General features: G+C 39.6%; 1 protein-coding gene across 3 annotated transcripts in view; it reads right to left on the bottom strand.

The window, feature by feature from the left end:
- Window positions 1-10596, bottom strand: part of LOC121513441 (inactive phospholipase C-like protein 2) — an 88518-nt gene extending 77922 nt beyond the window's left edge. For 2 of the 3 annotated variants that reach the window (XR_005992206.1, XM_041793204.1), the window contains exon 1: window positions 10154-10596. Coding sequence is in view for 1 of the 3 variants with exons in the window: in XM_041793204.1 (XP_041649138.1) it covers window positions 10154-10405 (252 nt within the window). In the remaining 2 variants the exon portion in view is untranslated. The remainder of the gene's footprint in view (window positions 1-10153) is intronic. The other variant, XM_041793205.1, reaches the window with a different exon arrangement.
- Between the last annotated feature and the right edge of the window lie 1454 nt (window positions 10597-12050).

Below are 12050 nucleotides of genomic sequence, written 5' to 3'. Positions count from 1 at the left end.
TGTTTGCAGGTGTTTCGTGCAGCTGCTTTGACATTCCGTTATTGTTTAGGAGGGTGCTGGGTGAGTGTTTGTGAAGTGAGGTACAAGTTGTGCCACATTTTAGTGTTCCCCCGGAACATATTCCTCAGATATAAGTTCCTCTTTCTAAAAAAACAGCATTTTCAGTCAGATTCATTCAATTTCTGTGATTTCCACGTTGAACTGTAAATCCCGTTTTTATCAGCAAATTCCGCAATTCCGTCTGTGATTCCTTTAACACAGAAACCAAAGGGCCCAAAATATGCCATCACTTTTTTTGTGTTTGACAATAAAATCAGATCAAAGTTTGACTGTCAGTTTAACATCCTCTGCCCAGTAAAGAATCTCATATCAATACAGCAATTAGGCAGTAGATGACAGTGTTAAACTGATTTGACACAACAGATAAACAATAACTATAGCACTGTTTCCCATAGAATGGCACTGTACTTGGATGTTACGGATGGTCATCCTGCCCTGCCCTATACTGGGTGTTTACTTGTTTGCACTTCTTGTTTTTGCTCTTATAACAATATTTCATCAACAGTATTTTGTATAAAGATGATTGTATAACATCAATCGCCTTTTGAAATGTTTTACTCAATACTCCTTAATCATAGCAAGGTGCTTTTGCTTGATTAAAATGCTCTGTCGCTGCTAGCAACACAAGTTAGCTAGCAGATGCCAATGCTAGCTTGCAGTACCATATCTACTACATCATCGATATGGCGTTGACTGGTGGTGCAAAGTGGCCATCCTTCCACGCTCAATTCTTGGACTGTTTTGAGTGTGACAGTGGTACAAAACACCCTTTGTGCACTTGAACACTAAAAATATTCAGTATTTAGTGCAGAAGTATGTACTTTGGAACACACTACCAGTTTTCATACATACTGTTCTGTTTCTTTATGTAGCTGTAGTACAACCTCATTTCAGAAGAATATAGATTATTTTACATAGTTATAACCAGGTTGCACTGACCTCTAGATTTCATATTAAGAAATGATGCTGAGGGCTATATTTTCATTCAAAAGAGTCTCGAAGTTCATGGGAATACTTCAGGAAAAGAGATTCCACAGAATCTTGGATCTACGCCGCACACAAACCCACTCTGTTCTCCTGCTTTTTATTCATTTCCATTTTGTATGTCACTCACAAAAATAACCACAACATCATAATACTGGTAACATTAGATCTTTAATGGAGGTCATTATCATACTATTATTTTTCATGTAATAATAAGGTTAGATAATAAATATACTACCAAAAATCTTTATTTTGAAACATTTTATTTACCCTGTTACAGATGGGAAAAGGCCTGTTACAGTTTCAGCTTTCATAGAGAGGATGTGGTCAGAGGCTGTGGTGAAAAATGGTTTCCAGAGACTGAAAATATCCATAAATAATTCTCTTAACTCTCCTGTACCATTATGCTGCTCTCTCATGTAACCTATATTCTAAGCATGCTTTACAAAGTCAAACTTTACTAAAGAAAAACAGCTTTAGAGTTTCATGGTGGTGATTAGATTAGGAGGTGATGAGGCATGTTATCTGGCAACATCTTTAAAACAGTGGTTTGAAATAAACTAAGTGTATTAACAGACAGAGAGAAGGTTTAGAGATGCTTCTATGCATCAGTACTTGAAAACCAGCCAGCATTTCAAGAACGAGTGGGAAGGTGAGTGTTGAATGTGAGCAGAGTATTTCCTAAAGTTCAGAATTCAGGAAACATCAAATATAACACTCTGCGAGGGATTTCAGAGTCAACTAAAAACTACCAGCTTCATTTTTTATATGATGGTGCACTAACATTTTTAGAAGACAGGTCTCAACCTGCCACTTTAGATGTGCTATTAGCTTACCCCCTCACCTCACACAAGCATGCATACAAACACACCTACGCCACCAAGTATGTTCTTACAAACCTCTGCAGAATGTCAATGTTGAGCAATCAGTACTACAGCTGTTACGATGAGAATGTGGTTGGTGATGTTGACCACATCCGCCCATCACTTCAGAGAAGCAGTTTAACAAGAACTGAGGGCTCTGACTGACAGTGCAAAACCAGCTGCCTTGTTAACGCTTGTCCAACCATGCACGACCACCGTTTCAGCGCAACATTCGATCGCCCTAGCTGTCAAAAACAAATACAAATGCCTCAGAGAAGATATTGGCATGCAGACAAGGTCACAGCTTGCTGCATACTTGATAGGAAAATTAAGTTTTCCCTTTGCATAATCAGAAAATGAGGGATCGTGACACAGTTTCACTTTCTCTATCCAAAGCCACATTCACTTCCACACAAGGTTCAACTCTAAATAAGAAATAACCTCTCTAAATTGTGAAAATACTTATGCAATATGGCAGTTTATCACTAGTAAGATCGTGTCTATCTAGCCTTTAATTTTGGTATGATGATGAATGAGTTGCATCAAATTTGGATGGTAGTGTTGATATGCTTTTTCTTATCTTGATGGACAACTTCCTCTTCCCGCATCAGTCAAAACCTTGGTAAAAGTCAGGGTTTTTTTCTAATTCAAACTTAGTATGACATTAATTTTGGCTTCAACTTATTGGAAGTCAACATTTCTGCCGTGACTCATTGGATGTTTATCCATCTGTGTACTCTGTTGCTAAGCAAACACCACAAAATCATTTCAAACTGACCTGTTGTGCATTTCACTTATTCGTCATGAAGGCTTTCATTGTGCAGTCTGATATGGCACTTAATTGAATTTAGGTCATTGAGCATTCAGAATGATGTGTTGTCTGCATGGATACCCTGGCACTGGACCACCATGTAGAAACCTCTGGTCCGGTTCACTAAATTGGACAGGGACATTTATCTTGACAGGAACATGTTACACAACCCCAATTACAAAAAAAAGTTTGGATGCTGTGTAAAATGTGAATAAAAAAAGAAAGCAATGATTTGCAAATCTCATACACGTATTTTTTTTTTCCCAATAGAACATAAACTAACAGAGAGACATTTTATCATTTCATGAAAAATAATGATGGCAGCGATGTATGTCAACAAAGTAGACACAGGACCATTGTGTAGCATCCCATCTTCTTTTAAAAACAGTCTGTTCAACAGTCCTGGGTCTTCTGTGCCAGATTTTTCATTTTATTTTGTGCCAATGTTTTCTGTTGATGAAAGGTCTGGTAGGCCAGTTCAGCACCCAGACTCTTCTATTGCCAACCCGTGCTGCTGTTATGGATGCCGTATGTGGTTTAGCACTGTCTTGCTGAAATATGCAAGGCCTTCCCTGAAAAAGATGTCTGGATGGGAGCTATGTACCTCTAGAACCTCTTCTCAGCATTGATAGTGCCTTTCCAGATGTGTAAACTGCCCACGCCATAGGAAGCCCCATACCATCAGAGATGCAGGCTTTTGAACTGCGCGCTGATAACAGGTTGGATGGTCCCTCTCCTCTTTAGTCCACAGCTTCTGAATCTTCTGATGATATTACATACTGTAGATGGTGGGATATTCAAAGCTGGTGAACCTATGCTAATCTTTTCCAGCTTTTGTTGCTCCATCTATGTGTTGTTGCCATCAAATTTAAAATAAGCTTGTATTTTTCATTAAATGGTCTCATTAAATGTCTCAGTTTCAACATCTGATATGTTATATAGTGAATAAATATGGGGTTTTATGAAATGTGCATATCATTGCATTCTGTCTTTATTTACATTTTACATAGCATCCTATGGAATTGGGATTGTAGAAAAATGCCCAGCTCTGTCTTATCTCTAAAAGTATACATTGTCTTGAATACAAAATGTCTTCAGTAAAGATGAATAAATTGACATTTCTCGTATTCAAAAAGAGCTTCTGCTCTCTTGGTTAGACATTCTAGATAGACGCTGAAATGAATTGCACTAAAATGGCCTGGGAAGTGAGACCGTTTCTTATGTAGTGAGAGATTACTTGGACCTTTGTGTGGCAGAAATGTCAATATTACCCCATCAATCTCCAGGCAGGGGGCACATCAAAGTTCAACACCAACAATGTGCCAAGAATTTGTTGCCTCTAAAATCTGCCAGCAAACAGTGATAAGCTGAGCCTTGTCTGCTGCTATATTCAAAGCAAAGATACAGTAAGTAACTTCAAGCATCAAATCACAGACCTTATAATGGGATGGATTGTGAACTTGGGAATAAAAGATTAAGCCACCAAATGCACTCAAACACATCAGACAGTGCCATTTGAAAAGTGCTACTCAACACATTCCTTACACCAGCTCATGCATTTTAAATCTAGCTGGCTCTAGAGTGAATGAAACTCTGACACCCAATTAACTGACCTCTAAAACTTGAATGTAAACATCATCAGAAAAAAATGCTATGTTGTGTAAAGACAGAGATGTTAATGAGAAGGATGATGAGATAATGTACAGAATTATAAATGTGTTTTTAAGTACAGTCAAGCTACTCCCTTTAACCACTTTCAATCTTGTTACCTCAGGATGACAGATAAGGCAGGAACAGCAAGACTTGCAATACAGAGTTGCTGACATTTGCTGCAGACAAAATCTCCAAGGGTTTCAACATACAGTAGACTGAAGCAACGTGAGGAAGTGTCATCATCCTTGATGCCTCTTAAGCAATACTCCCAACGTCCCTATTCAAGAGACAAGGAACCTAAAATGCAGAGCTTTATTCTTCAGCACAAAGACTCTAAGCCAAAATAGTTAAGACATGATTCTGTGTTAAGGTAGTACTTCTAAATAATCCCTCAAAATGTGTGGATCAGAACCTGAAGAAGGTGTAGACCTATTAGTGCTGGACAGGTCATTAAGTTTCAGTTACAATTTCAGCTTTCCCCAATCATAAAAACAAGATGAGAGGAATCAAACTATTACTATGCCACATGCATTGCGCGGGTTTTGTCATGTGAGATAAATCGAGCGCACATACCTTCCTTCCTTTCACAGCACAGCAGGTTCACTAGTGACTGCCAGTCTCTGAGTTGCCAAAAGGCATAATTTGTCTCATCAAATCTACATGCTGACATCCAAAAATATCAGATGTGTATTTCCTCATTCATGTTGATATGTGGCCAAACAAGTGCAAAACATTTCCCTGTTCTCTGCCTCAGCTGATTTAGCAGCCATACCTTCCATAATCAACTGCTGCTTGATTATCACCTCTTGCATTTTAGTTGCAAAGGTTTCATGCACTCAGAGAAGCAGGAAATTTAGAACTGGACAAGTAACTGGCATAAAAATGAAGCTGCTGAGTAATGTTGGACTAATGTTGCAGAGCAACACTGACAGGTCAGGTAAGGGAGCATACACCGGTTCAGCACTTCACTGCTTCAACCTTGGTCCTGTACTGCTCTGGCCTCCTAATGGCCATCCTCCTGACCAATGCCCCATCTCTCCACTTACCCTCCCATCTCCCCACTCCACAATGTACCCGGCATCTGGACCAGCCCACCGTGCCCTGGGCTCCCAATATGTGGTGAGCTGGGTCAGGCCCAGGAAAGTGTGCCAGGTTCCCCATAGATGCACAGGTACCATACCTGTATCAGGCAGCGGACCCTTACCATCCTCGCTCTCCTGAGCACGTCGCAATAGAAACACAGTCTTGCCAATGATACCCAAAGATGCGCCGAAGAGAAGTTGTCACAAAGGAGTCCAGTTGGCACCTCTGTCCATCAGTAAATGGACAGAGACCAAGGTATAAGAGATTCTGACTTCCATCTGCTTGCTTAAATAATGGGAACACCACACTGTCTTGCTCTGCGAACCCATCACCCCGTGCATAAGTCCAAGTCTGCGGCTGAGCTCAGTCTCACAGCCATCAAATCGATGAATTATGCTGCCAAGGTAGGTGAACTGCTCTACAATACAGACACACCAGTGCATTAGTATTTTATGCTCACAATGGTGTAGGTCATTACATCGTAAACCCAACCAGAAGCAAAACCAAGCTTTAGTGTCTTTATTGGCCACATTTTAAAACCATGTTTTCCCAAGTACTATAAGGTATTAGTATTGTGTATCATTCTACTAAGTTGGCAAATAATAGTTAACATTAGACATGGCCACAAAAAGTTATCTAATGAACATGAAATATTGCATGTTGGTGGCCCACTGTGGCCTCAAAGCTCACATAATGGTTATTCTCACACCGCAAGCCTCACTTCTACTGATCCACAACCTCTTTGTGCTGTTAGCCTGCTTAAAAGCTATCAATCACGTTGATTCATGATGGAAATGAAGAGTAAAGAGTTCACAGTTCTTTCTGACATTGAGATTTCACTGTAGCATTAGCTAAAGCCAAGGCTCTGGCTCTTTAACTTTTCCAGCAGTGAAAGAGCTTCAGTGGATGAAGCAGGTAATCCTTGTAATCTTTTGATTTTTCGTTTGCCCTAGGGCTTTTAAAATGTGGAAAAATCCAATATTCTTTTCTGCACCATTGCTTAGCTCCAGTTAATAAAATGATCAAATTATACGCCAACCTATTTTTATAGTGTTCAGAAGTGAAAACAAATGCTGTTTGTGATGTTTTCATGGCAGAATGACAGATTGGTAAACAATGCTGAGAGGGAGGAAATGAGCAAGTGTGTTAAGCATGGGGTTGGCTGGTTTGATTGTGAGAAAGAAGTAAGGGAGAATATATGCACACGCTATGTGATAACAAAGACCTCCCTTTATTATCTAAATGTGTAATTTTTAAAGTTATTGGCAATCTGATCTATTGATATATTACAAGGAAAGGAGTGGGGTTACACTGAACTTCCATTTCTGTGTTGTTTTAATACGCATCTGGGCCACCAAAACATACTTTTAGGCTTCTGGACCAGTACTTGAAAAACATTAGCATATATCAATGCTGTATAAATAATGTTAAGATCCTGTTAATGATCCGTGCATACATAAAGTCCTCAAACAAAATCTTCATCACTCTTTGGTTCTGTTTTGTCACAAATAGTCCTTCAAACTCTCATCATCTAGATTATGTACTGCACAGTCTCAACTTAATTATGTCCCGCTGTTCTTTTTATGAACACTTCATCTCCCTTCCGCAAACTGCAATACTTCAACTTTTGAACTGTGACTTGCTGTATTTGCTGCTTGCAACCAAAGCATTCTCCGATTCACCTTGGTCCATTTAAATTCATGTGCAGTCTTTATTTTGTCATTTTTACATTCCTTTGAATACATTTTGTTTACCTCCTTTGGTCAGCATAATGCTTTCAGTTTCTCTTTGCAGAACTGTGCATACTGTATGGTAATTTTCTGAAGCTTTTTTTATCGCTTTCTTCCTGTACTTCTCTGCTACAGTAACACTTCTCTCTCCTTCAAGGAACAATAAAAAGCATCTAATCCCTCTTTATAGGCATACACATAGCTACATGCTTACTAGGTTCGGGATCAAGGAGGTCTTTTTTTTTTTTCCTCAGCACAAATTCTTCGTCGAATACTTAAACTATGGGATGTATTTATGGTGATCCCTTTACTGGTAAAGGTAGGGCTGGGTGGTATGGATCAAAACTCTCTTTTTTTTCTTGTTGAATGGCAATACATATTTGTCTGAATATTTTTGTGAAGAAATAACAAATGTTTATAATGATACCAGAATCATGAATTTTAACCTTGTTCTGGTAAATGAAAAAACAAACATGGAAGATGCATGATGCTGTGGCAACAAAAATTGAAGTGTTCGACACACTATATCAGGCAGTTTTCATTTTTAATATAGCTGCACCAATCGGGAAAATAATGGCAAATCCTGATAGATGTTTAAAATAAGAGTACTGGCTTTTTTTTCTCCCCCTTTTGGTGTAGCATTCCCACTATGCCAACCTTTTATCTCACATTTGACCATGAAAATAGATTCTAAAAGCACATTTATGGTTCCTTTACATACTAAAATAGATCTGCGTATTTTAAACCATACAGCCACGACTGCCCACATATTCTGCATTAGTGTAGACATTAAAAAATGGATCCATCAGAGGTCACTGTCTCACAAGGACCTCCACAATTTATTTGATGCTTACAGCCTTCGACCAGCTGTTCTGGTGTGGATGTCTGTCTTTGTGGCCGGGTGAGCTACAATCCCACATGTTTGCAACAATTTACACAATACTCGTCAGTATTACTTCAGAAAGTTCAAGTAAAGTTTGCCACCTTTCCAAAGTATTCTTGTTGGTAGTGCTTTCTGCTCTGACTTGGACTGAGGGCTACATTGCTCACACCGCCCCCATGGTGACTGGTGATAGTACAACTGGTCGACATCTGAAAGCTTAGAGAGTGCTTAGAGAGATATGGATAAAATGAACGCAAAGTTTGAGAAGCCCCTGACTGCAGTGTGCAGTTTCGGGTGGTGCTCAACGTTCGGCGTCTGACTCCACCCATCTCAATGTTCCATACACCAATTGCTTTCAGTCTCGTTACATCCATTTTTTTTTACCCTGTCTCCCACTCTACTCCAAACTTGTAATTTCTCCCGATTATCCCCTTATTTTTAAGTATGGTCCTGTCATCCCTTATATTTTTCAAGTCAAAGCAAGTCCTCTACTTGTGCCTTATATTGAAACCTCAAAAACATCCATCCCTCTCCCTGTAGTTGGTTCGATCCAAAGACACTGAATGAGATCGGTGCGCTGAATGTGCAGGTCACAACTTGTCCATGAGAGCATTTTGGAGTTGTTGGATTGTGTATTTGATGAGTTTGATGAGGGAAAGGAAAAAATACTGTTTGCTTCCTTAGCGTTAGCTGTGCAGCTGGAAAAAACGGTCCTCCCATATCTAAAAACAGCTTGCACCGACAACTAAAGGAAACAAACCTATTACTAAGTCTATAAGAATTATGGCAATGGGCGAATTTGCCAAAATGCTGAAGTATCCCTTTAAAAGTAAGGAGGCGGACTTTCATAAAAAAAAGCATCTTGTCTACAAACAATCATCTACTCCGGACCATATCCAGCTGTCTTCCTCCTCCCTCCTCTCATCCACAAACAGCTAAAACCTCGTTTCTGTCTCTCCCCTACTCTTCCAAAAAATAACTCCTAATCAGCTAAAAAAATGCCTAAAATTCTCCCCCACTCATCTACATAAACTCAAAATCAGTAAATACATTTCTAAATATAGCAAATCAGTAAATACCTTTTTTAAATACCACAAACAACGTTGAGCTTCAACTCAGCCAATGGAATGGCGTTGAGCTCTGACCCGAACTCAGCTCAGCCAATGGATGTAGAGCGACATTGAGCTCCGTCCCGAACTGCACACTGCAGTCAGGGCTAACTGTAAAGTTTGGACAAAAGGCTCTGTCTGTATGCATTTCATGCATTTCAAACGCAGAGCACAAATAAACATTAACAGGTGACTTCTGCCCAGTCAATTTATCTTACTTGATTGAGCTGTTTAAGGTATACCAGCTGCCAGAATACTGACAGAGCCAGGATACATTGGCTTCTGCTGCCTGTTCATGCTACATTATTTACCAATATCTGTCAATGCAGATGTTAGACCGATGCATCTGTGCATCTCTAGGTTTTAGTGACCAAAAATTTCAGACAAGCTCTTATACAGTGTAAAAAAAAACTGAAGAAACTGCAGAAACTCAACGATCTTCTGTCAACTTTTTAAACAAAAGGGAGAGTGATGTCTGAACTGAATAAACATGATAAAAAGGTGGATTAAACTGATAAGGAGCAAGGGAAACCCTCACTTCTTTTCAGTTTCAGTTTTTGTTGTTGTGGCATCAAGCAGGTAGCAATATTATTTGATTTTACTAATAATACTAATAAGGTTTCATTTGATTATCTTGTGGTAACACACATATTACTGCCAGCGGTTCGAACTGTAAGCAATATTTTTACTTAACACTAGGTTCAGCATCTTTTTCTTTGTAAATCAGCATCAACTTATTGATAAATGACACTGTCTTTCCCTACATCTCATTTGAAAATACACAGACATATAAAAACTCAATACTTTACCCAGTCCTAATTACAGGTGAAGTTTATTAATAGCAGGTTACTAACAGACACTAATTATACTGCAGGGTTTGCTTTGCACTGTAATTTCCAACATCATTTGCAGTGTGGATGTGCAGGTGGATTCCTCTCAATGAATGGCTCAACAATGACTTTAACGTAAGTGTTTACCTTGATAATGCTGCTCCTGCGTGGAATTTCAGATTTGCCATCCAATCCCACAGAGGTGTTGGCGGTTTCCACCCCGGCTTGGCTGCCAGGTGCGACAATGGATCCTGAGCCGATCATATTATCTGATATCCCACAGTCTCCATTCAGCACCGACACTTCGCAATGCGTCTTCCCAGCTGCCTCCTCGCTGGGCACGGCCGTATCCTCAAGATTCAATGGAGGCAGACTGCCGTTCTCCCCAAACTCCGCCATAGGCACTTCGAGCACACACACTCTCTCTCACACACACACAAGCTGCTGGGTAGCAAAGCCTTATGTTTCAGCTTTACTCCAATTTCCTGCCTGGCCTATTGCCTCGTTGTAACACGCGATTCTGCCATATCATCTCTCGGTGCACATATCTGTCAGGTTCCTACAGACAGAGGGGCTTGTTCCGTGCATTGTGCTCTGTGAAGAGAAACCACAGCGATTAGCATAATTAGGTATTATGACATTAGTAGCAGCAGTTGTGTTAACAGGAATATGCATTTAAGGTTGCACAGAAGAAGGCATGAATCTGTAGTGTGAAGCACTCACGTTTCGTTTAAAACAGAGCGGATGTTAACTTACAATCAGTGAAGGCTATCAGCGTGAATGCAGCATGATATAACGCATACAGCCAATGTGCTTCCCTGTATCTATGGGCTTTGTTGCCTTTTCAGTAAGTTTGATGTTTTTTAGTTCAATTGCAATGTTTTCATTCCAGAAAAATCAAATTATTTTGCGTTTATGCTCTAACAACACCCTCCCCAGCTTTGCATTGGTCGGAAATGTTAAGTTAAATACCATACTGTAAAGCATGTCAAGTTATTTGTTACACTTACACGTCCAAAATCGACATTTTAACTCTGCAAACGAGCTGTAGCCTTATATACTTGCCTTTTAAGCTGCTCCCTTGCCTCTCCATGAGAAAGACGGTCTTCCTTTTAAGTTGTGGCTGCAACTGAGCAGCCAGACTGCCGTTTGGTGTCTGTGCTACTGAGCACAGCACAGCACAGCTAAGTAGCTAGCTAACGTTAGCGTCTCCTCCTTCGCAGCTAGCTGGGTGAAGTTAGTTTTCACAGCCAAACCGAAGTCCATTCAGTTCAACTCCCGTGTTTGCCAGGTCCGTAAACAAATGAAGAAAACCTCTCTCCCTTTACATACTGTCGACTGTCTTTTGTTCAACCGTTAAAGATTACGAAAATACGTTATCTGAGATTTGCCGTTAGGTGTCTCGCGCAGAAATGCACCTTGATTAACCGTCACAGAGAGAGAGAAGTCGTTTCCAAGGAACAAAGTTGCGTATGTCTCTTGAATGTGCTGCTGCAGCACAGGCTGTGCTGTCAATCAAATCTAATTAGCTTGTTTAAACGACTATAAGTCTAGTTTTTCCACTTCTTCTAGCTAAGAATGTTACTTCATCTGCATATCTTCAAAGTTCATGAAGTCGACAACAAATTATATGTGAAACTATCCTGACCTAGTAAGTAGAAGGTGGTTCAATTGGGAATTCACGTTTCGTTTGTGCAACTTCGACGGCATAATTCTATTTTCAGTGTATGCATTTGTCTAGACAAGTTAGCTAAATCACATTAAGTAATACTGCAGCATTTAAACTAAATAACTAAGACTAAAATGTTAAAAACCATTAACTGAAACTAAATAAAAACTAGGGAAAACCAACTGAAACTTAATTCTGTGCTTACAAATCTAGCTAAAATGAGTTGAAACAACTGAAAAAAATCTCCTTAGTTTTGATTTTTGACAGCAGCAGAAGACTGAAATGTATTTCTAAGCCTGGGAAATGTAGCATGGTCTGATTTGATTGAAGAGGACTTTACGATAGTAAATATTAGCTCTTGAGCTGTATTCAGAT

Source organism: Cheilinus undulatus, linkage group 8, assembly GCF_018320785.1.
Source record: "Cheilinus undulatus linkage group 8, ASM1832078v1, whole genome shotgun sequence".
In the NCBI taxonomy this organism is placed as follows: Eukaryota; Metazoa; Chordata; class Actinopteri; order Labriformes; family Labridae; genus Cheilinus; species Cheilinus undulatus.
This window is presented reverse-complemented; position numbering and strand designations above follow the sequence as displayed.